We start from the raw sequence: 27,766 nt of genomic DNA, 5'->3' as shown, positions 1-27,766 counted from the left end.
TGCAGTCATTAGCCAAATGTGGTACTCTCTCCAACCATGCAGCACACAGATGCACACTGTTAACTTCTGAGCTCCCAAAAGAGTGTGAATTATAAATCAGTCTACATCAGTAGAAGAAACTATTGCACATGCCCTACTAAGTATGTCCATGTTAAAGGACTTTTGAGATGTTTATTTCTTATGTTATCTGATTTTTGTTCCAGTTGTATAACGTGTGTTTTATCAATACCTAAGTTAAAATTAGTGTTCTCTTTTGCAGAGATCTAAGTTCATGTTGAGTTCAACCAAAATTTATTAGTGGCTACTTGTGTTCAGGATTCTATGCTTAGTATCATGGGGTTATAGAAATGCCCCAGGGAATTTACAATCCAGCGGGAAAACCACTGGTATAATGCAAGAGAAAAATAGCAACTTACTTTACTTCAGGAGCTATAAAATCATGGCTTTTTGAATTACCTTTTCTCTCTTTTCTTTTATTTTCAGCCTTTGCCAGAGTTGCCTCGTATTCCAGGACTTGTTCTCTCTGGAAGTACATTTTCAGACTGTCTCATGGTGGTGCAGTTCTTACGAAACTTTGGTAAAGTTTTGGGCTTCGATGTGAATATTGATGTTCCAAACCTGAGTGTTCTTCAAGAGGGATTGCTAAACATAGGGGACAGCATGGGTGAAGTACAAGACTTGCTTGTGAGGCTCCTCTCAGCTGCTGTATGTGATCCAGGTCTAATTACAGGATACAAGGTAAAAAAACCCAAAATATAATATTTTTAATTTGTACTGTCAGTGCATTGATAGCTGGCTTTAGTGTATTAGCAGAAGATTGTATAGACAGATCCAGTTTTTTCTACATAACTTCTTACAAAGTTAAAGGTAGATTGGTACAATTGGTGCAAACTTAGAAAAACCTGGTTCACAAAGCCTAAGGAATGTAAATCATTACCAAATTACTTTCTTTCCCTCTAGCTTTTGGCAAAAAGCAATCTGATTTAAGGAAATACCTAAGTGATATTCAGCAAAACAGAGAATTCTTAATTCATAAAGCAATTAACTTATGTGTGCCTTCTGAAATTATACTGTGTTCTCTCTGAAACACTATGAATAACCGAGGCTAATCAAGGCCCCTACAGACCAGCATGTTAAGATACTGTACTGCTAAGTGGATACTCAATAAGTCAAATTTATCTTAATTCCAATTAAGATACACATTTCAGTCAGCTTTGCTCTAGATAATGTAGAGAGAATCTTCCAGATGCACCTGTTACTTTTTTTTCCATCTCCCTATTCATTCAGCATACTAGGCAGTAAAATCCGTGACACCATAGAGCAAGAAAACACATTGCTAGTACTTTTCAACCTCTCCCCCACTACTACTGGTAGAGCCTGGATAAAGCTTGGGATGGTGTCTGTAGTCAAAGAAGGTATGGTGAGACCATTTTTAGCCACAAGTTCACATACCCTTTCCCCCACCGAACTTTTTAACCAAGGGTTTGAAGAAGGAATAGAAAAATTACAAGTACTTGAAAACTTGTCTATCATCTGTTGAGTAAATGACGTTGAACGTCGTGTTTTATCGCCACTTGATCAAAAATGTGAATAAAGCCCTTGTCAGTAATATCTAAATCATATAATACCAATATTTAAAAGTCTTATTGTTTATATCTTATGAGTCGTTGTGGTCAATACTGATAAAAATGCCAACCTTTTATAGGCCAAAACAGCACTTGGAGAACATTTGCTGAATGTAGGTGTGAATCGAGACAATGTTTCCGAGATTTTGCAAATTTTTATGGAAGCACACTGTGGACAAACTGAGCTTACTGAAAGCCTGAAGACCAAAGCTTTTCAGGCTCACACTCCGGCACAGAAAGCCTCAGTTCTGGCTTTCCTGATCAATGAACTGGCGTGCAGCAAGAGTGTGGTGAGGTAAGCATATGCCCAGACGTTTCTGGTGATTCTTTTCTGTTTTGAATTTGTCTGGTCACAAAGTAATACAAATTGCTTGTAGAAAATTTTGAAGTTACAGACTACCACAAAGAAAAAGATTAAAATTACACTAATCTCACCATTCAGAGATGACTACTGCTAATAACGTTTCAGTGTATTTCTTTGCAGTCTATTAGAAAAGAAATTCTGAATCATACTGTGTATAGTCTTTGTAACCCGTTTTGTTTATTTGGTAATTTTGTTATTTATTTGTATACTGAAGTGTAAACAGGTTTTTCTTGCTATGGCTCCAGAATCCAGCACTGTTGCAAAAACCTAGAATTTTTCTTTTATCTTTTGATGATAAATGACTACTTGATTTTCCTTAGTAGCTGCCATTTGTAGAATTATCTACCTACTTTTTATCATGTGCTGATACAATCTTAATATTATTTATTTATTGTGTATTAATTTGCACTTTAAAAAAAAGTACTTAATCTCATTTCAGAGTCAAAGTAGTAAGTCCTCCACTATAGTATTTGAAGATTTGGTGAACAAATTTCATGTTCATCTTGTTCTTACTATTCATTATTTTACAGATTTTAATTATGTTACTTTTATTCCTTTACCTTTCTAGGAAAATAATCAATCCAAACATTTCAGAGCCATGCATTTCTACCATTGCTGGGCATCTCTAAGTTTTCTATACATCTCTTAGCTATGTATTAATATAATTTTTCATTTGTTTTTGCTGTTCATTGGCAATCATTTGTACTTACCCCAAAACTGCATCATTTTGCTTACCAAATTAATGTATTGCATAATGGATTAATATATGTCTTCTAATAAACTTTTGCATTGGCAGTGAAATCGACAAGAACATTGATTACATGTCAAATTTGAGGAGAGATAAATGGGTGGTAGAAGGTAAACTCCGCAAGTAAGTTATGTTTTATTAAAACTAATATACTGTTTTCCTTTTTTGCAAGTTTCTGAGTAAAACATACAGATTGCAAAGGTAGAATTTAAACTTTATTTTGTCTAAGAATTAGAAAAGGTAAAGCTTAATTAAGATGAGATATAAAACTAATAAAACTCAGTGCCAGAATTTTCAGTAGACAAAAGATATAATGATATTCACTGAGCTCATATGCTTCACACTTAGAAGAAAGTCAGTTTATCTTTTTTCTTTCAAAGAAGTCAAGCAATCACATATTCTAAGATTGTTGTTGCTATCAGGTTATTTTTGTCACTACTTTTTTCCTTAATTGCTTTCTAATTAAAATTTGCTTTTATAGAGGGCCTAACATGTCCAAATGTATTCAGCATTAAAACTTAATTAGCTTCCTGCTAGGAAATATAATGCTGAAATTATTCAGCTTCTGTGTTAAGAGGATAGTTTCTTTGCAGTAACTTGAATTGAAACTTATTCAGTCAGATAGTATGGGATCAGGTCTCACCACTTGGCCATTCCTGAGTTAATCGTCTCAGTTTTCTGGTTTTTTAAAAAATGTATTCTAATTCCAAAGAGATAGCCAGAATAATTCTTGAATGTTAATATATTTTGTAGTTTCTGGGAACATATTTTTTAAGTTTCCTTCATGTGAATTTTTATTGTCATTCATTTATTGATTACTGTGAGAGAAATACCAGAAGGTATTTTTGCTTACAACTCATAGTATGCTCTTCAAAAAGTATAAAAAGAAGCCTTTTCTTCCATATCATCATTTTTTCATACTTAAAGGCTCAGAATCATTCATGCTAAGAAAACAGGCAAAAGAGACACTTCAGGTGGCATTGATCTTGGAGAAGAACAGCATCCGTTGGGCACACCCACTCCAGGACGCAAACGAAGAAGGAAGGGAGGAGATAGTGACGATGATGATGATGATGATGATGACAGTGATGACCAAGCTGATGAAGATGATGAGGATGAAGAAGATAAAGAAGACAAAAAAGGAAAGAAGACTGAGATCTGTGAAGATGAGGTAATCAAATTTAGGTCGATTTCAATACTTAACTAACATTACATAACATATTGAAAATAACACAGAATTTGAAGTCAAATAGATTTGGGTTTGAATTTCGTTGTCACACTTGACTCAGTTTCTTCACGTGAAACTGAATATTATAATATTCACCTCAAAGTTTTTTGTGATGGTTAGGTAAATATTGAGTAGAATACAATGCCTTCTATACATAGAGGGCATTTACATTGAATAAAAGAAGTTAAGTTTTTCTGTTTATATAATGAGAGTTCTCCAGAGAACTATTCAGATTCTTAATTTTAGGTACCCTTTTTCATTCTATCTATTTAACATGCTATCTTACATTTATTTTGTACAATACTTCATGCCTTAAAAGTGTTGTCAGGTTTAATGAAAGTGATGTATTTCTCAAAGCCCAGTTTATTAAGTGCCTAGCTCTAGGCGTTTTTTCTTTCCCTTTTTTTTTTTTTAGCTCTAGGCATTTTTGATCAAAGTCCCCTCTCAATTTACAGTCTCACTGAGGAAGATTTACGGTAAGAAAATGTAATGTGTTAAGTGTTAACTGCTTTGATAGCGGTATTTACAATGTACTAGGCAGGTACGAAGGAAGGACATTGAACCTTTCTGAGGAATAAATTTTCACAGAGGCTTTCTGGACTCATTAGCTGAGGCTACCAGTTGGACTAAATGTTAACCTGGAGAGGAATCCAGGAATCCATGGGAAAATCTTCCAAGCAGAGAGAACAGCATGAGCAAGGGCGCAGAAGCCTTGAAACCACAACGTGCTTTAAGCGACTTACAGGTGCTCTAGTGTTATGAGACAGCTTCACGTGCCACAACCGTGAACTCGGATTTTATAGTTTTGTGGTAATAGGAAGCCACTGAAGGTTTATAAGTGAGGGAATGACATGGTCAGACTTGATTTTTTTCATTGGCTCACTATGGCAGCTCTGTGGAAGATAGAAATAGATATGAACAGAGCGAGATCAGAGGTAGGAAGATCAGTCAGGAGATATTGCAGTAGTTTAGGTGAATTATGAGGGGTCTGAAACTGGACTAAAGGAAGGAAAGGATTCAATAAATATTTAGGAGGAAAAATGAGTAGTATCTGAAGATGGACTGTGTAGGTTGATGGAGGGAGAGGTAGGATTGATATCTGGCTTGGGGACTGCTTGCTCTGCTATTGTTGCCATTAACTGAGACAGAGAAATCAGAAGGAGCAGAGGAGATAGATGACAGGGGAGGAGGGGAATATGGAACAGATATCTGAAGACAGGAAATGATGGAAGGTTTATTTTGGACATGTTGAGTTTGAGGTGCCTGTTCAGAAGCTCAGCAGTCAGTTGGATTTAAGAAGCTAAAGTCTGAGGGCTTCCCTGGTGGCGCAGTGGTTGAGAGTCCGCCTGCCGATGCACGGGACGCGGCTTTGTGCCCCGGTCCAGGAAGATCCCACATGCCGCGGAGCGGCTGGGCCCGTGAGCCATGGCCGCTGAGCCTGCGCGTCCGGAGCCTGTGCTCCGCAACAGGATAGGCCACAACAGTGAGAGGCCCGCATACCGCAAAAAAAAAAAAAAAAAAAGAATCTAAAGTCTGGAGAAGAGTTCAGTCTTGAAAGTGTAGATCTGGAAGTTATTAGCACATAGACAATAGTTTAAAATAATGAGTTGGATAAGTTTGCACAGCGGGATTGGTTTATTAATTAGAGCAGTGGACTGAGGTTGGAACCCCAGGGAATGTCAATGTTTAAGAAGAGCCCACAAGGCTTCTTGTTGAAGAAGGAACAAAGAGGTAGAAAATTTCTGTAGTGGGTCAGGGATTTCCAATACCAAGACCACCTCCAGAGTCAGAGCGATTCACTAGGATGACTCACAGAAATCAGCATCTAGTCATGCCATGGCTACGAGTTATTACAGCAAAAGGAAACAAAGCAAAACCAGCAAAGAGAAAGGCATATGGGCCAAAGTCCAGAGAAAACCAGGCCCAGCTTTCAAGAGTCTTTTCCCAGTAGAGTCACACAGGATGGGCCTAATTCTCCCAGCAGTGAACTGTGACAGTCTGTGAAATGCTGTGTTCTAAGGAAGCTCATTAGAAACGCTGTGCCCAGAGTTGTTTATTCAGGGCTGGTCACATAGGCACCCTCTGCATAACATGTGCCAAATTCCAGATTCCCAAAAGAAAAGTAGATGTTCAGTATAACCCACATTGTTAGCACAGTTTAGGTCCAGTGAGCTATTCTTATCAGTTAGGGTGGGAGAACCCCCCAAAATTCAAGTTCCCAGACACTAGCCAAGGGCCAACTTTGTAAGCCGACCTTTCAAGGGCCTACAGTGTTAACTCTCTTCTACACATGTCATAATAATAAAAATCAAGAAACTTGAACATTTTAAAAAGGAGGGAATGATAAACAATGTTAAGGGAGCAGGGGCCTAGTGTGACAAGGGCTGAAAGTGTTCGTTGTTTTTGGCAACACAGAGGTCATTGGTAACCAGTGCCAGCACCGTTTCGTTGGAAGGGTGAGAGCACAAGCCAGGCTATGATTGATTGAAAACAATAGAAAGTGAGAAAGTAAACTTAACTATTTCAAGCATTATGCCTCAAAAGAAAGGGTAGTTCCTAGAGGCAGACAAAGACCAAGGATTTTTCATATGCGGAAGGTTTGAGATGATTTTTGGTTGAAGGGAAAGAGCCAATTAAATAAGAGGGGGGCACTGAAGATTAAAGAGAGGAAGAGAATAATTAATGGTATAAGGTCCTGAAAATTATTGGAGGGGATTCAATTAAGGTAAAGAGAGGGGCTAGCTTTGAAGAGCAGGCTAAAGGGAAGAAGGCAAGGTCACAGATGTGTGTGTGTGTGTATGTGTGTGTGTGTGTGTGTGTGTGTGTGTGTGTGTGTGTAAGGGAAGCTACCATAAGCCATGGAAATGGACATATATAAAAAGGAGATAAGGGTTGATGTTTACCTTTTACCAGAAAAGAATGCTAGAAATATTGATAGGGTTGCAGAATGGCATTCAGAAAACAATATACAGCCAACTATTCCTTCTGCCCTTGATGCCAGGAGTATTTAGCCAAGGAAGTCTAGAAAGAACTCTTCTCCTTTCTTGTATCAACTCAGTACTGCTGGAGAAATAAAGAAAGAAGACTTAGAGAGATGAATTATTGATGGAATGTGTGAAAATAATATCTAATCAAGACCAATGACAAATTACTGAATCAAATTTTTTACTAAATCTGGATAATAATATAATTTATAAGATCATGTGCTATACAATTTCTTGTAAGTAAAAATAGCATAAATACACAATGTTTTCATAAATTCCACCCCCCATGTTATATTTTAAACCAGAATGGTTTAAATGGTTAGAGTGAGCTTTACTTCTCTTAAGAGTACCAGGCTGAAAAGGAGACTCCACTGAGATTCCTTGCAGAAATTACTTCATAATGTTGTATTTCTGAAACCACTTGATCAAATGCTTTCATGCTGTGACAGATAATGTGAAGGGTATATAATTTGGGTATCAGTATTGTAATGACCCAAAGATACTATTTATAACCAATCTGCTTCATTTGGCAAGTAGAGCTATTTCCACAGCAGGAATTAAACTTTTCTGACCAATACTAATCACCTTTTTATAGAATTAGCATCCCTTTTCAGCACTTAATATTATAAATTGTTTTAAGGTGTTAACTCTCATAAATTTGACAGCCTTGTGTTGGGACTTCAGTATCTTCTACTGGGTGGTCATCCCACTAAATTGGAATTTATTTACAGAAATTATGTGTTTCACCTGGCCTTTTTCACATGGAGAATTAACACACTATGCATTTGTTTTTCTTTAAGGGAGATGAAGACTATTAAAAATCAGTACTAATTATTTAAACATCATTTTTAATATTTTAAGACCAGATGTGTCATTTAAAGTAGTCATTTGTATTTTTTATGAATGTTGAATTATAGAATTAATTAGAGTGATCAAAATCCTGGCAAATGTGTATTTGTTATTAATGTGAGAAAACAGTTTAAAAACATTTGAAAATACTGAATATTTTAGGACCTAAGAAACCAAATTAGCATTTCCTTTAAATTATTTGAGAGTTTTTCTTTATCATGAAGAAGTGGTAACCACTTATCAATTTCCTAATAAAATTAAAGATTAACTATTTAATGAACCTTATTGATAAGATTATCCTCTGAAAATAGGTCTGGCCTCTTGATTAAAGTATAGGTAGAGTGTCAGGACTAATTGCAGGAGCCTTTCCACTGAGACCCATGTGATCCCTTTCAATTAGAAGATACTGCCCTGAGACTAAGTCACAGCCCTCTGTCTCAAGGGTGATTCCCACTTTTCTTCACTCTTCATTCCTTCAACACATGGACTCTTTCCCTAATACTTAGGTTTGTGTTGAAATCTATGTGAGCTTTAACCTCACAAGTTGCTGTGGAGGAGGTTATGTGGACAACTAAACTTTGATATCGAGTGACACATACAACAGCCTTCTCTTCTGATTGGGAAACCATGGGGAACCATGGCAGGGATAGATTCTGCCTTCTTAGCTTTGTCGTTATTGCCTTTCTCTCTTTCAAATTCCTTCATATCTCTTAAATTATAAGGACTATTAGCCAAAGCTCCTTTAAATAAAACTTTAGTAGATATTTTACTTCTTTTTCATCATAAGAAAAGTCTTAGAACTGGTAGTTAGCTAATTTGGCTGATACATAGCTACTTTGATGTCTTATTTCAAATATTTGTTGATAGAGTTGATTTTTATGTAAGCAAATTATCAAACATCCTGCTGGTCAAACGGTCACTATACAATCATATAGCTATTAAATATCTATTTAATTGAAGAGTCAAGGTTTAAGGGTCATTGAGCCTGTTCTCTTTTAAATAGAAATGGTGTATATATGGAATCTTAAAAAAAAATGGTTCTGAAGAACCTAGGGGCAGGACAGGAAAATAGACGCAGACATAGAGAATGGACTTGAGGACACGGGGAGGGAGAAGGGTAAGCTGGGACGAAGTGAGAGAGTAGCATTGACATATATACACTACCAAATGTAAAATAGATAGTTAGTGGGAAGCAGCTCATAGCACAGGGAGATCAGCTCGGTGCTTTGTGACCACCTAGAGGAGTGGGATAGGGAGGGTGGGAGGGAGGGAGACGCAAGAGGGAGGAGATATGGGGATATATGTATATGTATAGCTGATTCACTTTGTTATGCAGCAGAAACTAACACAACATTGTAAAGCAATTATACTCCAATAAAGATGTTTAAATAAATAAATAAATAAATAGAAATGATGTTATTATTACCACAAATAATATGCCTAAATGCCTTTGTAAATTGGTCCCCTAAATTTGTGTAAAGAGTAGATAGAGAATGGTAAAACTATTGAAGTTTTCCTTTCACTTCTTTCTGTTGGCAAGATAACTATACTGGTTTAGAAATATCTGTTCGTGAGAGTGTTTGGTGGCAGTGTGGCTTTTTTAAAAAGCATATAGAAAGTGAACATCAAAAACAATTGCTTATGTTTTTTAAACCTGAGATGTACCTACATTTTCTAATTAAAGGACAACTTTCAGAAAGAAGGAAAGTAACCTTATTTATATATTATGTACCAGGAACTCTGCTAGTTGCTTTCAGATCTGTTCTTATTTAGTCCTCACAAAAATCCCATGTTACAGATAATGTTATCACAAGATAATGTTATCACCAATTTACGGATTAGGAAACAGTTTTAGAGGAGTTAAATAATTTGCCTATATGAAATCATGCAGCTGAGGTCCAAAGAAGCACATATACTTTATATTATGTCATGCTTTCCCTCTAAAACATATACTTTGGGTGTAGCTTTCCTATATTCATTTTGTAGGGTGAAAAATTTTATATCATCACAAAATTTCTATTTATGAAATCAGTACGCTATATAGTAGGGATTATTTTTCTTCTAAAAGCTCAAAATGTGTTCAAAATATAACTTACCCTTTTTTGCTCTAAAATGACTCTTTCAGTTAATGATACCAATATTTTTGCAGTCTCCCAGATTTAAACCCTTAATACCATAATTTACTCCTTCCTTCATCTCCCTCACACATTTCTGCCTCGTATCCGTGAGCTGCCAGGACTTAACAGTTCTGACTATGTACTATCTCTTACATCCATTTCCTTTTCTCCTTTTCTATTTCTTTTATCCTAGTACGACCCACATCCTCTTTTCCTCTTGAATCATTGCAACAATTTGCTAACTAGATTTGCCAACTGTAGTCCTTTCCCTGCTCCAGGCCATCTTACAACTATTACCATACTAATCTTTGTAAAGCATAGTTCTGGTATTTAATCTCCCTCAAAGGATCATATTATTGTCCATTGCCAAGCACTTACAGCTCTAGATAATTTAGCCCTAAACTCATCTGTGCCTCATCTCCCCACCTTACCTCTTCAGGTCAAACTCTTTCTGAAATGCCCTGTCCTCTTTTCTCTGATCAATCAAATCCTAACAATTCTTCAGTAGCTGATTAAAACATAACTTCTTCCGTATAGCCTCTCTTGGTATAGGTTCCCACTAGAAGTAATCTCACCCTTCCCTGAGCTCCATGACTCTCAATCTCCACCTCTCTTGAGGTCCTTATAGCTTTCTGCTGTTTGGCAGTTTTTATTTATTAGTGTAATGTTTTATGTGTCTCCCTACCAGATTAACGCTTTATCGGGAGCAGGAACTGATATTGATATTCTCATTTCCATGGTGCCTATCCTAGTACTTTGTATATAGGAAGGAGGCTTTCATTAAATATTTGCTGATTGAATAAATAAATCTTAAAAACAGGTAAATGATACTGTATTTTGTTATGTATAGGATGAAGGTGACCAAGCAGCAAGTGTTGAAGAGCTAGAAAAACAGATTGAAAAACTGAGTAAAGTAAGCACTTTTCAGATTACAGTTTATATCTTTTATTTTATTTTATTTTTTTGCAGCATTTCAAAAATCCACCTTGTATGGGATTAGGTTTTCTGGTTGCTAAATAAAAACAAGCTTTTTGTAACTAACTAAAATGAGGAGCTTTAGAAACATTCTCACAATTAAACCTTAAAAGTTTAATGCCAAGGTTAAAAACTTGCCTCTTAACACATGGTACTAAATTTCACCAGGGCCTCTATTCTTCAGGTCTTCTTTTAAGTATAAAATACCGATAAATGCATGGTTTTATTTCTTGGAATTAATTACTTTAAAAATTCAGTCGAATTTTATGATAATAGTTTTGGCAGCTCATGTTTTATTTTATATTAGTACATTTGTGGATTTTATTTTCACTGGATTTGTAAACTATAAATGTTTATGAACTTCTCATTAAAAGTTGAATTTCAGTAGTATTAGTGAAGTTTTAGATGAATTTTTTGTTTTAAAAAAATGAGTTTTTAAAAGTATTATGAAACTGATATTATGAGATACCTGTATACTATAGCCATGTTAGATTCATCACAAATTTATCCCAAAATTTAGTCATATGTTACTTAGGTTTACAACATGAGTATAAAAATAGGCAAATAGAGGTCTGGTCAATTACATATATGAGTGTTATTTGTTACATATTGTAATCAATAGAATTAAGCCAATTTGCTTTGGCTTAATGAAATACCTGGTCACACTGTTTATTATTAAGTATAAGACATGCTTTACTATACTATACTTGATAAAATAAACTTAACTCTTTAATCCACGGCAACAAAAAGATTCCATCTACCCTCAAAGTAATTTCTATATTTATAAGTGTAACTAAAATTGAAGTCAGGCTTGTAATATTTAACTCTTTTGCTGTCGTTTCCCAGTAGTGAAATTTATCTGCTCTAAAGGCATAATAAGTGTAAAGTCGCTTATGTATTAATTTTTAAAGCACTTAACATCCGTAGCTTAATTATATGCATCATTTTTTAACAGCAACAGAGTCAGTACAGAAGGAAGCTCTTTGACGCTTCTCACTCTTTACGTTCGATGATGTTTGGCCAGGATCGTTACAGACGCCGGTACTGGATTCTTCCCCAATGTGGGGGGATTTTTGTAGAAGGCATGGAGAGTGGTGAAGGTAGGAACTATTAATCTGTTACAAAGTAATATAAGGAACCATATTTTTAAAAAACCCTGTTACTCCTTCAATATATTTTGTGCTTCCAGAATCAAATCTGCTTTATGGTTAAACATTGTAAAACCTTGATTCCCATTCCTTTTGAACTCATAATGCCCCTTGCTCTGATAAATATTCCTTCTCTCTCCATGATTTTTCTTCTGCCACTCTTTCTGACATCAAACATGAACTATTCTTTTTCTTTAGCAGACAAAGGTCTTCACCTGTATTATCCTTTATAACTACTCCTCCATTTCTCTTCCTTCCCATTTTCAAGTTTTCCAACATGTGGTTTTATTCTTTAACCTTCCCAACAAGCATCCATCCCAACAGTATCCCTGGAGGTAACTTGCTTCAATCTAAGACCCTTATTATAATCCTCATTCATCTTGAAATCTTGTTCATGTTTGAAATTTGTGATCACCTCCTCCTCCATTAAACTTCTTCCTTTCTTCAGTTCTGTATTACCACACAATTCTACAGTCTACCTTTGGACTATTTTTTGCTGGCTCCATTCCTGTTACATTAACTAGCACGTAACATAATGCATATGCGTGCTCAATAAACCATCTGAATTGAACTTTTTAGAACTCTGTACCTGGACATTTCCAAATGTTTAAATTCTGATGGGGCCAAAAGTGTTATGTCAGTGCTTACAGGTTTCAGGGTATAGCTGTTTCCCCATGGTGGTACATGGAGGTAAAATCTTCTTGCAAAACATTTTTTTTTTGGAATACCCACTATATGCCAGGCATTTCTAGGTACTGCAGGAAGTTGAAAGATATGAAAAACATAGTCCATGCCATGTAGAAATTTAACAGTCCATTGGAGAGAGGGGATTGATTAATCACATAGACATCTAGAACAGAAATCATACAAAGTAGTTGTTTTTAAATTGATGTAGATGTTGATTTAATAGGATAGTGTGGTGGGTTCTTTTTTTAACTGTTTGCTTAAAATATTTAAAAATAAAAGTAGGGGCTTCCCTGGTGGCGCAGTGGTTGAGAGTCCGCCTGCCGATGCAGGGGACGCGGGTTCGTGCCCCGGTCTGGGAGGATCCCACATGCCGCGGAGCGGCTGGGCCCGTGAGCCATGGCCGCTGAGCCTGCGCGTCCGGAGCCTGTCCTCCGCAACGGGAGAGGCCACGACAGTGAGAGGCCCGCGTAACGCATAAAAAAAATAAATAAATAAAAAAAAATAAAAGTATTTTTAACCATGGAAAATATATTAATTAATTAAAATAATAAATTAAAAATAAATAAGTGGGACTAATCATATTAAAAAGCTTCTATACAGCAAAGGAAACCTTCAACAAAATGAAAAGGTAACCTATTGAATGGGGACAAATATTTGCAAATTATATATCTGATAAGGGACTAATATCCAAAATATATAAAGAACTTATACAACTCAATAGCCAAAAAAAAAAAAAAAATCTGATTTAAAAATGGACAAAAGATCTGAAAAGACAGTCTCCCAAGGAAGATACACAGATGGTACATGAAAAGATACTCAACATCATTAATCATTAGGGAAATGCAAATCAAAATCACAGTGAGATATCACCTCTCACATGTCAGAATGGCTGTTATCAAAAAGACAAGAAGGGCTTCCCTGGTGGCACAGTGGTTGAGAGTCCGCCTGCCAATGCAGGAGACACGGGTTCGTGCCCCGGTCCGGGAAGATCCCACATGCCACGGAGCAGCTCGGCCTGTGAGCCATGGCCGCTGAGCCTGCGCGTCCGGAGCCTGTGCTCCGCGACGGGAGAGGCCACAACAGTGAGAGGCCCGCATACCGCAAAAAAAAAAAAAAAAAGGACAAGAAATAACAAGTGCTGGTGAGGGAGGATGTAGAGAAAAGGGAACCCCTGTGCACTGTTGGTGGGAATATAAATTGGTGCAGCCACAATGGAAAATAATATGGAGGTTCCTCAAAAAATTAGAACTACCATATGATCCCTAGAAATCTAATTTAAAATGACAAAGCTGTGAGTCACTTGAGGGTGCAGAGCCTTGATAAAGCTAAAAAGCAGATAAAGAAATGTCCCGGTGAGTGGCTTTGCCTTAGCTGTATTAAGAATCACCTGAGAAGCTTAAAAAAAAAAAAAAGTGAGCCCTACCCCAGAACAATTAAATATCGCTCAATTTGATTAAGGGTCACGTCATTCTTAGTCACCTGGGCATGTAAACTTGAAGTTATCTAGGACATAAACTTTTCCTTCAAAATATCTGAAGTCAGTCTCTCTGCAACACCAGTGAAATCAGGTCTTTTTCAATATATATCTGAATTATTACCGCTGTCCTCAGCTTCTCTCTGTGCAATCCCCTTCTTCCATTGCATTCTGGCATTGTATCATGTCTCTACTCCAAAACCTCAAATGACTCCCTGTTGCCTATAAAATGTTGAAATAAATCTGTATGTAACCTGGCATCCAAGGCCCTCTATAAATCTGACCTCAAAAGATCTTTACATGGTTCTCCAGTATGAATGTACATAGACCAGTCTATTTACTGTTGCTCAACACATGTGTATTCCTCCCCCTGTAACTTCACTGTGCTTTGCCAAATTCTGTTCAATGTAATGCTAATTTGCCTTTTCTTCAGACATCTAAATTTTGCCCATCTTTCTTGATCCAGCCCAAATCCTAGCCCTTTTGAAACTCTTCTCTAGCTTATTTAAGTGGAACCAATTTTTAACTATCTGTGAGTTCCTAGAAAACCAAATAATGATACCATTATCTTGGCACATTGATCCACATACTATTTATTTATTTTACTTAAATTTGATAATCCTTGTATGTACAACTTTTTATTTCCCATAGTGTTAGGCATAGTACCTTATATACCTGGGCACACTAAAAATGCTTTAATTAAGAAAGTAAGTAAATAATTAATTAAATGTCTATAAGGTTTATAAGAATAGCTTATAGGAGACTTTCTTTTTTTTTAAATGTTAGGCCTCTCCAGTTAGATAGCATTAATTGAATTTGTAGTTGTTAGAACTCAGTTTCCATTCAGGCCCCACCACTTAACCTCTCTAGACTCTGATTTTCCTCTCTACAATAGAATTTTAATAGGCTCTGTATAAATTCTTTGGTTGTTATAAGGATCATGTCACATAATGAATCTAATAGAGCTACAAGATGATATTTAACTATTAATTGTACCTTATACTATTATTTGGGTTCATTGCACAGTACATGGGAAAGGTAGGAACAATTTTTTATTTAAAGATTATTTACTCATAAAATTTTTATTAATTCGATAATTTGCATCTGCTGTATTATTCTAAGCGCTATGGAAGTCATAAAATAATTAACAGATGTAGATTCCTTTTCTTTAATCATGTTTACTATGCACCTATACTGTGCCTTGTACTGAGTACTGTGGAAATACAAAAGAATCAATTAACCTATCTCTATCCACAAAAAGATCACAGTCTAATTGGAAAGATATAGCATATATGAAGACAAAGAATAAAAGCATGTAAATATGTAATATTATAGGCAAGTACTATATCTGAGAGGCAAGGCTGATCAGGATGAATAAGTACCAGCTATTAGAAACTACCATGAAATAAGAGGGTAATGAAAGTTAATACAGTGTTACCAATATGCTTTTTTTTTTTTTTTTTGTCTGTGTTGGGTCCTTGTTGCTGCGCATGGGCTTTCTCTAGTTGCGGCGAGCGGAGGGCTAGTCTTCGTTATGGTGCGCAGGCTTCTCATTGGGTGGCCTCTCTTGTTGTGGAGCACGGGCTCTAGGCACATGGGTTTCAGTAGTTGCAGCATGCTGGCTTAGTAGTTGTGGCACATGGGCTCTAGAGCGCAAGCTCAGTAGTTGTGGCGCGTGGGCTTAGTTGCTCCGCAGCATGTGGGATCTTCCCGGACCCGGGCTCGAACCCATGTCCCTTGCATTGGCAGGCGGATTCTTAACCACTGCTCCACCAGGGAACCCAACAATATGTATTTTTATATTCTGCTCATTTATCACTTTTTAAAAGTTCTATAAAAGCACAGTCTTTACTTAATAAAGTTAGATTTAATACTCATCTATTTAAAAGTTTAAGTACACAAGTTTTTAAAAAAATCCCTATAATATCATTATGATCAATAATATTACACAGAGATGATAATCAGATCTTGGATTACCTATATGAGTATAAGCCCTGTGGAAAAATCTCCCACTTCTAGAGTGAGTGTATAACAAATTTTAGAACTGTTTGGAGTGAAGAGAGAATCAAAATTGACCCTCCTGTGGGTATAGCTAGTGAGTTTCATCTGGAAAGCAGCAGAGTATCTACATTTGTATCCATCCATTCATCCATAATATGAACAACAGGAACCTCCCAACCACCTACTGAAATCATGAAAGGTACCAAAAAAGGAGAGGAATATTGAGGTATAAAAGCTCAGGATCCTGGGCTTCCCTGGTGGCACAGTGGTTGAGAATCTGCCTGCTAATGCAGGGGACACGGGTTCAAGCCCTGGTCTGGGAGGATCCCACATGCCGCGGAGCAACTAGGCCCGTGAGCCACAACTACTGAGCCTGCGCGTCTGGAGCCTGTGCTCTGCAACAAGAGAGGCCACGATTGTGAGAGGCCCGCGCACCACGATGAAGAGTGGCCCCCACTTACCACAACTAGAGAAAGCCCTCGCACAGAAACGAAGACGCAACACAGCAAAACTAAATAAATAAATTAAAGTCTTTAAAAAATTTTTTTAAAAAATAAATTAATTAAAAAAAACTCAGGATCCTGGCATACCAAATAGAGTCCTCATTTCTGCTCTTCAACTCCAGGAACTTCATGAAAGTAGGAGCATCTTTATGAGGTATAAGCAGTATTCAAAGTAAAAACAGTCCAAGGCAGCCAGACCAGACAAGTCTTACAGAGGTCATTGTTGAAGGGGTTGGTGCAGCTATCTTTTATTTTTTTAAACACCACATGATTATATTTTAATACACAACCAAAATGCAAAACACCATAGTAAACTGATGGCAATAAAATATAATATTGATATTTCATTTGCATTGCATGACAGATGGTTAAACATCCTTAGTCCTAAATGAGTTCTTAGAAACCAGTAACAAAGACATTAATAAACCAAGGGAAATTAAAACAAAAACAAACCAGAAGAAAATGAAATAACACAAGTGACTAGTAAGGATTAAGCATATATGAAGATGACTGAGCTGAACAATAACAGAAGAAAAGCAATTTCTTTGAAATATCATATGACTAAAGATTAAAAATTTAACATTTGTACAGTTTTAGGAAACATACCCACATAAACACTGGGGGACAAGATTGATGAGGTCCCATGAATATAGTAGGGGAAACTCTAATTTGGACTCAAAACTATAAAATTTTGGATATCCTTAGTTCTAGCAGTTCCAATTCATTGGAATTATTTCAACAAATTAGTTGGATAAATTTACAATTTATATATAAATCATGTTTACTGCATGGAAAATGTGTAGCTAGTATATAGACCCCCCAAAAATGACTTGCATATTAATTTATCAGTACACCCAAAAGTATGTGTACAAAATTTCATTAATAGTAGATAACATAGTCGGAGGTGGCAGAATTAGAGGAGGAAAAAAGGCATTTAAGAAGTAAAATATTGGGCTTCACTGGTGGCGCAGTGGTTGAGAATCCACCTGCCAATGCAGGGGACACAGGTTCCAGCCCTGGTCCAGGAAGATCCCACATGCCACGGAGCAACTAAGCCTGTGTGCCACAACTACTGAGCCTGTGCTCTAGAGCCCGCGAGCCACAACTACTGAGCCCACGTGCCGCAACTACTGAAGCCTATGCTCTGCAACAAGGGAAGCCGCCAGTGAGAAGCCTGCACACCAAAACGAAGAGTAGGCCCCGCTCGCCACAGCTAGAGAAAGCCCGTGCACAGCAACAAAGACCCAATGAGGCCAAAAATAATTAATTAAAAAAGAAAAAGAAGTAAAATATTATACTTCACAAATTTCCACATCCTTTGAAATTTTGAAAAAGATGATTTTTTGTTAATCAATTTTAAATTTCCCTGTGATAAGTGAAAATTTTAAATATATGCACTTAATACTTACAGGAGCATTGAAATGAAGCCTCAGAATCACACCATTCTGAGCTTCTCCATGTAATCATGCCACCATCATTCACGCTTCTGAGATTTAGTCCAATGGCAGCAATGAGAACAGTCAACAAGCCTGGTTACAATTGGAGCTATCTTTTAGAATGCTATTTCTGCATTCTCTACTGCCTGTGGGTAAGGGGGAGCATGAATCAGCCACCCAATACCATATTAGTAAGCCCATTGTTAAATGGCAGAAGCTGTGAAAAAAATCCCAATTGTTTGTATAATTTTTGGAAACTCCAATATATAACAAATACGTTTCAGTCTTAATAGTATGTGTATTGTCTGCACACACAAGGGACACAGTAACTCCATATCCAGAAAAGGTGTATATTATTCAGTGGCTAGAGGAAATCAGATATCCAAAAGCTAACAAATGTCATCAGAGTCTCTTTGTCAGAGACTTTAGTCACAGATACTTGTAGTGCTACTATCAAATAAAGTTGACTAAACAGGGTTGTTAAATTGTGAAATGAGGTTGCTCAGTACCCCTACCTGAATCTCTGCTTGTTTAACAAATGCAATCTTGGGCTTCCCTGGTGGCACAGTGGTTAAGAATCCACCTGCCAATGCAGGGGACATGGGTTTGAGCCCTGGTCTGGGAAGATTCCCACGTGCCGTGGAGCAACTAAACCCGTGTGCCACAGCTACTGAGTCTGCGCTCTAGAGCCCATGCGCCACAACTACTGAAGCCCGCGTGCCTAGAGCGCATGCTCCGCAACAAGGGAAGCCACTGCAATGAGAAGCCCGCTTACCACAGCGAAGAGTAGCCCCTGCTCACTGCAACTAGACAAAGCCCATGCACAGCAACAAAGACCCAACACAGCCAAAGATAAATAAATTTATTTTTAAAAAAAGAAGAAGAAATGCAACCTTTCTCCTCCAGGTATGCAACACTGTTGCACAACCTGGCCCTGTAAGTATAGCTGGGTTTTGGCAACATACCTGACCAACAGGTATAGAAGCTACCAGTAGAGGTCACAAAAAATAAGTCCAACTGATATGTGGGCATACTTGTGCAGGACTTAAGTACCCCAGTCTGTCCATGCCAGGTATGCAACCTGAGGAAGGAATGAGTTCATGCAAAAGCTTTTGCAGTGATTGTGATTCTGGTCTTCCAGCCATAGTGAACCCAGAATCCCAACCCCAGTAGGGAAATGTGTTTGCCACGGCTCTGTTGCATTCTGGAACAGTAGATACTTGGTTCCTCATGTCTAGCAAGCCCATAAACGTTTGAGGCTGTTCTCTTTTCCAGCATAATGAACTGAGGAGTATGGTTAGTGATCCCTTGGAGGAGACCCTGGGGACTGAGCCCAGCCCTGGTCCTCCTTAAGTTTGAAAGAGCTTAGGTCAGGGAGCAAAGAAACCTGGCTTCAGGAGTTGAGTCAAACTCATAAGGTGGAGCTGATGTAATCCCATTTCAAGAGAGTCAAGTTAATGTAGGGTATTTCCCTCAGCTCTATTCTCTGAGTTCTTTTCTGAGGAGTGTAGAGGCCATGAGATCTTACCAGATGGTTTGTGGGAGTGAGGCTTAATAGCTGTAATCCCTGAAGGAGATTCCTTACCAGGGACCTTCTCCACCTAATCTTCTGGTGTCTCCCACACTTCTAACAACTCTTCAGTATAGCATGTGAACCATTCAATATTGTGTCTTACCTCACAGGAATTTTTTTCACGGTCTCAGGAGGTCTTTCAAGTTTCTGAATAGGACCACATTCCCGCACTCCAGGATTACACAACCATCAACTTCTGTCCTATTAATCCTTCTGCTTATGAGCAATACCACACTTAGTGGTGTGCGGGAGCCTCTGCCAGAAGTCTAGCCTGTCTTTGATTCTTTTTTCTTTTTATCTTCTCCTTCTTTTGTTCCTTTTTTCTTTTTCTTTTGTACGGAAACCTGTACCACTTACTAAGCTCCCTCTTTCCATTTCCTCCCCTGAGATGGGGCATGTGTGACCTAAAAGAACTATTTCATTTCTATCAGTGCTTCACACGTGATGGAGTAAAGTCAAAGCCGTCGTCCGCTCAGGGGGACCTGTTCTGATTTGATCATTCAACATACTTTGCACCAAGAACATGTTGTCAGGCCTTCCCCTCTCAAGCCCTGGGTTTTCTTATAATCATGCTAACGCAGCCAGGGTCTCAGAACAGCTACATCCTCTGCGGATCTAGTCCCACTCACATTCAAGGGTCAGGAAAATCACGGGGCTATATTTTACCAACACTACCAAGCATTCAGTTTGGAAACAGGGTGGCAACGCCTATCTCAGCATTATTAGTCAACCCAGACTGCTCATTCTGTGACGGGGGCATGTGTTCCCCCTTCTCAGCTTCATTTAATATCACTGCTGTCCCTCCATCATGCAAACAAACACGCCAAACCTCTAAGGATCCTTCCAAGTGCGTATGGTAGTAGACCTGTTGAGAACCTAGTTCTTACTCTGTACACTGCTGGATTTCCTCCCGCTGTTGTGTCCACTCAGATTCCTTTAGAGCATGCCTCACAATAACTGGCTTTTCACATACACAGGGGCCAGTTGCCTCATGTATTAGTGGGAGTTTGCCCCACTTTCCCTTCTAAAGGGGCTGCCGTCACCCTTTTTAGTTTACCATCCCCCCCTTAGGGCTCATGAAAATCTCTAAGCTGGTAAGGAAGAGAGACAGAACTGGATTTCAAGTCAGCTTGTCACCACTAGTCATCCTCTTTAGTATACCACGTTTATGGCTTCTGCCATCTTCAGGCATTGCTACTAAGACCATTCTAACTCTACCAAGTGAATTACCACTGACCCCAAGAAGGAATTCTTCCACCCCTGGGTGCGCCTCTTCCAGAAATCCATGACATCAGGATTTTGTTGGTCACCAATTGTACAAGATGCATGGTCACAAAAATCACTAATGACATACATAGTGCTAATAACAGCATAATTTATTAGTGAAGGCAACTTATAAGCAGAGAAGTTACAGTATATAGGATCTCCCAGCTCCCATAATGGTTCCATAGGACTTGGATGTGTGACAAGAACACTCCAAGAGACAAAACACTATACCCCATACCTTGCTCTCTATTTATGGGTTAGTGTAAGAAGGGGTAAGAAGCACTGAGTTTCTCTAAGTAACAGTAAACATATCAAGGGACCTTTGGGTCTAGGAACAGTGCTTGCAGGTATGCATACCAAGAATCAAAATCTACACACCAAGGATCCTGAGAACAGTGTTGACATTGGCTGGCTAAAGGCCCTGCTATCCTTCTGCTGGCCCCCAGGAAAGTGGGAAGGAAGAAAGCCCCATGGCCACTCAGCCAAAGCCAAGGATTTGTTGCCCTTCAATTCACTGTTCTGTTTGGGGTATATTGGATTGTGGATAATTCCTTCAATATTGGAAGGAAAATGAAACAAGTTTTTTGTACTGTGATGTGAATATTACTCTTGCATTTTGTATTAGGATATGTTTACAGCATTAGGTCTGTAAGTGTAGAAACTAATTCCTGTTAGGATGTGTGGAGGAATCTTACCTGAAGGATGAAGGTATTATGGTAAAAGGCATCTTTTTAAAAAATTCCTGGATCAGACTGGGAAGGAACAATCCTAGATAGACAACGATAAGAACCTGCTTCCTTGAGTCTTCTCCACGGTAATAGCAAGATGTCTCCTAGGAGCTGAGTTGTGGTAGTACTGACAACATGAATTCAGTTAAGGAGCTGTGAAAGTACTCCTGAGGTTAGGCTATACTGAATGGGTGAGAGCCTTTGGGGTGAACCCTGGGAGGAAGCCACTGAACAGAGACCTGTATTCTAAATGCCAGTGTTTTTACATTTCTTGTGTTCTTTGTTTGTGTTTCACTTAAATTTTAGTAAAATCTATTTGAAAGTTTTAGCCTACTTCAGCCCAACTAAGGAGAGGCAAAGGAAAAAATTTCATTCGAACTGAGAATCGTGGACCCCTAGGGTCCAGTGACAACTATTAGGTAAACTAAAGCGTTTCAAAGTGATTCTGATAAAACTCAGGAAGACATAGTCTCTTTTCCAATAGCAAACTTGCTCTTATTAGGATTGGTTTCAATTGGTTTAATTGGGAAATGGTATTTTCTTTGTCATTATATACTTGCAGTTACTACCAAGGAAATCAATCAAGTGAACGGCATCCCTGTTTCATCTCTTACTTATTTTCCTCTTCTTTAGTCTGTTTTGAAGACTTTTTTTTTTAACATCTTTATTGGAGTATAATTGCTTTACAATGGTGTGTTAGTTTCTGCTTTATAACAAGGTGAATCAGCTATACATATACATATATCCCCATATCTCCTCCCTCTCGCGTCTCCCTCCCTCCCACCCTCCCTATCCCATCCCTCTAGGGGGTCACAAAGCACTGAGCTGATCTCCCTGTGCTATGTGGCTGCTTCCCACTAGCTATCTGTTTTACATTTGGTAGTGTATATATGTCCATGGCGTTCTCTCACTTCGTCCCAGCTTACCCTTCCCACGCCCCATGTCCTCAAGTCCATTCTCTACATCTGCATTGAAGACTTTTTTTAATACTCATTGATACATGTCAAAGAAGTAAGGGCTGGAAAGAACAGAGGATTGTATGAAATAGGAGATAGACAACTATTTAAAAAATCTTTTTACTAGATATCCTGTATATTTTTCAAATTTTTAAAAATAATTTTACACTTCTATTAGAGGTTTGGTTGTTTATAATTAAGCAATTTGAATATAAAAGTTAAAGACAACCACGAATAGGCTATTGAAATGTATCATCAGCTCACTTTCCTAGGTGCAAATGGGAAGTCATCAACTAGTCTCAAACCAGTAAAAAACTTGTCTGTTGGTTGGTTGGTCTGTTTGTTTTTGGATATATGACAGTGGTTTTTGAGATACTAGTTCTCAGAATAAATCAAGCACAAATATTAATATTTCCTTACTAGCCAATAATTTGTGTAAAGTTAAGGAAATTTGTGAGCATGGGTATTTGGAGAGAATATTTGTGACTCTTTTCATGTGTGCCTAATTGGAGGTGATGAAGTAGGGTGGTCTTCTAAGGGCAAATGTGCAGAAGTGCATAAAGATCATATGAGGCACAATATTTTTTTCTGGCTGTTTTTAAGATTTTCTCTATTATTGGTTTTGAGCAATTAGATCATGGTATGTCTTGGAGTAGTTATGTATCTTCATGTTTCTTTTGCTTGGAGTTGAGTTTTTTGGATCTGTAGTTTATAATTTTCATCAAATTTGGCAATTTTTCGGCCATTATTTTTTCAAATTTAATGACCTTGCCTGCTAATGCTACTGTCTTGTCAGTTTGAGGTTAGTTTTCATTGATTGAGTTCTCTAATTATGTATCATTCATGTATGTCTTTTAATTTTGATTGAATGCGAGACATTGTGAATTTTACCTTGTTTGGTGCTGGATATTTTTGAATTTCTATAAATATTTTTGAGATTTGTTTAGCTGAAACACAGTTAAGTTACTTGGGAAAAGTTTGATCCTTTCAGATCTTTCTTTTAAAATTTGTTAGGCAGGACTAAAACAGTGCTCAGTCTAGTTTATCCCCTAACTAGTAAAGCAAGATCCTTCTGAGTACTCCACCTGATGGCCGTGAATCTTGAGGTTTCCCAATCTGGTTGGTAGGAACAGGTACCAGATACCCAGCCTGTATGAGCACCTGGCACTGTCACCTCCAATCCTTTCAGGTGGTTCTTTCCTGGTCTCAGATAAGTTCCTCACATGTACACACTGCTCATTATTCAGCTGAATACTGCAGATCTCTGGAGTTCTCTCTCCATGCAGTGCTCTCCTCTCTTGTACTCTCTCCTGGGCACTGTAGCTACTTTGATCTCCCTGGACTCTCAGTTCCATCTCCTCATCTCAGGGAGTCTGCCAGGCTTCACCTGGATTTTTCCTCCCTATGCTGTAGCCTGGAAATCAACCCAAAGCAATAAGCTGGGGCAATCATAGGTCTGACTGTGTTTGTTTTCTTTTTTTGTTGCCTGAAGTCCAGTTTCTTGCAAACTGTTGTTTCATATATTTTGCCTCTTTTTTGGTTGTTTCATGCAAGAGTGTAAATCTAGTCCCTATTATTCCATATTGTCCAGAAGCATAAGTCTGAAGTATAGGATTTTAATTTGGGGTAGAAACTAATTTCAAGAGAAGCATGTGAAAGCCATTTCAAACATTAGTAGAGGATTGGTTAAGTTATGATGTATCCATAAAATAGAATATTATTCAGCTGATTGAAAAAAATGAAGTACAGTTATATGTTTTAGCATGGAAAACTGTCTAAGGTATTTAGTGAAAATATCAAATCCATCCTTTTATTTCATCGTTCAAGAAATATTTATGGAGCTTCTGTTTTATAGCAGCCACCATGTGAGGCATTTGGGATCCAATAATAAGCAAGAGAAACATTGCTCTGCTTTTAAAAGCTTACTGATTTAAATTCTAGTGGGTGGGAGTAGAAAATAAACAGATAATTAGGTTATTGTTTATAATGATAAATTCTGTGACGGAAATATGTAGGATGATATTCTAAAGTGAATGGGTAAAATAAGACACAAGGCTGTATTGTACAACACAGGGAATATAGCCAATATTTTTAAATAACTGTAAATGGAGTATAACCTTTAAAAATTGTGAATCACTACATTATATACCTGTAACTTATCTAATATTGTACGTCAACCATATGTCAGGAAAACAAATAAATCAAGTGAATGGAATAGGGAACCTACTTCAGATAAAATGATCAGAGAAAACCTCTGTGAGGAAATGACTTGATCTGAGACATGAAGGATGAGGAGCCAGTCAACAAAACAATATCCCAGGCAGAGGGAGCAGCAAGTGCAAAGTGCCCAGAAAGGGAAAGAACTGGGTATGTTTGGGAAGCTGAAAAAAAGGAAGAAAGGAAGAGCAAGGTTAGCAAGGACAAGAGTGGTCAGAGGTTGTAGGAATTTTCAGGAACCAGACCATACAGCATTGTAGGCCTTGCTTAGGAGTTTGGATTTTATTCTGAGTTGCAGAAAAGTGAAGGGTAGTATCCATTTATGTAATACTGCAAAATGATATTCCTATAGATGCATGTAAGATTTCCAGAAGGATATATAGATATGATAGATTAACCGTGGTTACCTCTGAAGAGTAGAAATAGGGACTAAGCGAGTAGGGCAGAAAGGGTTTTCTTTATACCTCTCATTACTGAATATTTTACCTTGGACATATATTACTTTTCAAATTGAATAAAGTAGTGGATTTATATTTTTAAAGAGTTCTTATAAATTATTTTAAAAACACTGTTCAAAAATATGAACCAGAAGTTCACAAAGGAGAAATGCCAGTAAGCCCATGAAAAGATACTCAGCCTTACTGGAGATCAGAAAAAAAAATGCAGCTTAGATTTTTATCTCCCAGATATTGACAAAAACAAAAAATACTGATAGTATTTAGTTTCCTTGAGGGTGTAGGCAAACAGATGCTCTTGCTTCTGGTATGAACGTGTATTGATCTAGACTTTCAGTTTGACAACATATTTCAAAAACTCTGAAAAGTATATATCTTAGGACTCAGTAAATCATTTATAACATTTTTTATAACAGTGAATAACTGGGCCCTATTAATAAACATCAGTAGAAGATTGATTATTTAAATTATGATATATTCTATTGAATATTCTATAGCCATTAAAATTTATGATGTAGTTATATATTTATTGACATATCAGGATGTTTACAGAGAAAAACATGTAGGTTAGGCATTATGTATATAATAAGATTTCCTTTTTTTTAATTTATAGGTTTAAGTGTGTATGTGTGTACATATAGAATGCCTGGAAGGATTTAGACAAAAATATTAATAATAATTTTTGTTGTGTATTAGGGCTTTTAAATTTTTTATATTTTAGTTTTTCTAAAGCTTAGTCACAAAATTACATTAATTTTCCAATGAGCAAAAGAATCTAATCTATAAAAAAGGGGAAAATGGGGAGTATTAAGTAATCTAGAAAAGTTTCCTAAAATATTTATGCATATAGCTTGATGAGTAATGAAAGAATATCATTATAGTATTGGTTTGATCTGGAGTAACTGATCTTAATAATGCTTTTCAATTTTTTAGGACTGGAAGAAATTGCAAAAGAAAGAGAAAAACTAAAAAAGGCAGAAAGTATCCAGATCAAAGAAGAAATATTTGAGACTTCTGAGGACACTGTAAATTGTTCAAATCCAAATCATTGTGAGCAAAAGGAAGATACTAAAGAAAAAGATAACACAAATCTGTTTCTTCAGAAACCTGGTTCATTTTCAAAATTAAGCAAGCTTTTAGAAGTAGCTAAGATGCCTCCTGAGTCAGATGTAATAACCCCCAAACCAAACAGTAGTGCAAATGGGTGCACATTGTCTTATCAAAACAGTGGAAAACATTCATTGGGCAGCATTCAATCAACAGCAACACAAAGCAGCGTGGAAAAGACAGACTCTAATAATCTGTTCAATACCAGTTCAGGTGGTCCGGGGAAGTTCTATAGTCCTCTCCCCAATGACCAGTTGTTAAAAACACTGACTGAAAAGAATAGACAGTGGTTTAGCCTTTTGCCAAGGACACCTTGTGATGACACATCACTTACCCATGCAGGTATGTCAACTGCTTCTTTAGTGACCCCTCAGTCTCAGCCACCATCTAAGTCACCTTCGCCTGCCCCAGCTCCTCTTCTTGGATCATCTTCTGCTCAGAATCCTGTTGGCCTAAATCCGTTTGCTTTATCACCTCTTCAGGTTAGTACTGCTAATTGTAACTCATTTTTATGTTGCTTTATTTAATCTTTGACCCCATAAAGATTTTCTCTCAAGGGAAATCAGTTGAATATTTATAATATTATCTCCGCCACGGTTTGAAAATTGAAGAGTCAGAATTGCTATCACCAAGCTTCATCAGAACTACTGATGTCTAAGTCAAAGCCTTCTTTAATTACTTTTTAACTTATTACTGTTGCATTATATCTAAAAAGAAATTACTTGGGGAGCAAATGAAATGACGTATGCCTCTAATTGTGATAAGTGAAAGAATGTTTTTTTCCGAATTTTATAAATAATTTCTGGTTCTAAACACTTTTCCTAACTTCTTAGATTGTTCTACTTTTTAAATGTTATGGTTTATTTTGCAGATGAAAAGTGGAGTATCTATGATGGGACTCCAGTTTTGTGGGTGGCCCACCAGTGTGCTTACTTCCAGTAATCCATTTACATCACCTTTACCTGGTCTTGGATCAGGGTTGGGATTATCAGAAGGAAATAGTAATTCATTCTTGACTCCTAATGTTGCTTCAAGTAAAAGTGAATCTCCAGTACCACAGAATGAAAAAGTCTCTTCAACTCAACCTGTAGCTATTGAAGTAGCAAAACCAGTAGATTTTCCTAATCCAAAACCTATTCCAGAAGGTAGGTACATTGAGATGGTTTATAGCCACTTACTTACTTTATTTTATTGTTATAGATTCCTGCATTATAACCGAATCTTTGATGGTTTTCTACATAGTTATAAGTCTTCTGATTTGCATTGTGCCATTAATTTATATTCAAAATATTTGTAAAAAGATCTACATATTTATCTTAACTTAG

At 37.3% G+C, this 27,766-nt stretch overlaps 1 protein-coding gene across 4 annotated transcripts in view; it reads left to right on the top strand.

The window, feature by feature from the left end:
• The window catches only part of BAZ2B (bromodomain adjacent to zinc finger domain 2B), a 295,054-nt gene that overhangs the window by 244,928 nt on the left and 22,360 nt on the right, over nt 1-27,766 (top strand). For all 4 annotated transcript variants that reach the window (XM_065881229.1, XM_065881230.1, XM_065881232.1 and 1 more), the window contains 8 exons: nt 484-738; nt 1,706-1,920; nt 2,786-2,860; nt 3,665-3,908; nt 10,766-10,828; nt 11,846-11,990; nt 26,268-26,923; nt 27,313-27,586. In XM_065881229.1, coding sequence (XP_065737301.1) covers nt 484-738; nt 1,706-1,920; nt 2,786-2,860; nt 3,665-3,908; nt 10,766-10,828; nt 11,846-11,990; nt 26,268-26,923; nt 27,313-27,586 — 1,927 coding nt within the window. The remainder of the gene's footprint in view (nt 1-483; nt 739-1,705; nt 1,921-2,785; nt 2,861-3,664; nt 3,909-10,765; nt 10,829-11,845; nt 11,991-26,267; nt 26,924-27,312; nt 27,587-27,766) is intronic.

This window comes from Phocoena phocoena, chromosome 7 (genome assembly GCF_963924675.1).
Source record: "Phocoena phocoena chromosome 7, mPhoPho1.1, whole genome shotgun sequence".
NCBI lineage: Eukaryota > Metazoa > Chordata > Mammalia > Artiodactyla > Phocoenidae > Phocoena > Phocoena phocoena.
Note: the sequence above shows the minus strand (reverse complement) of the source record. Positions and strands in the feature narration are given on the sequence as shown.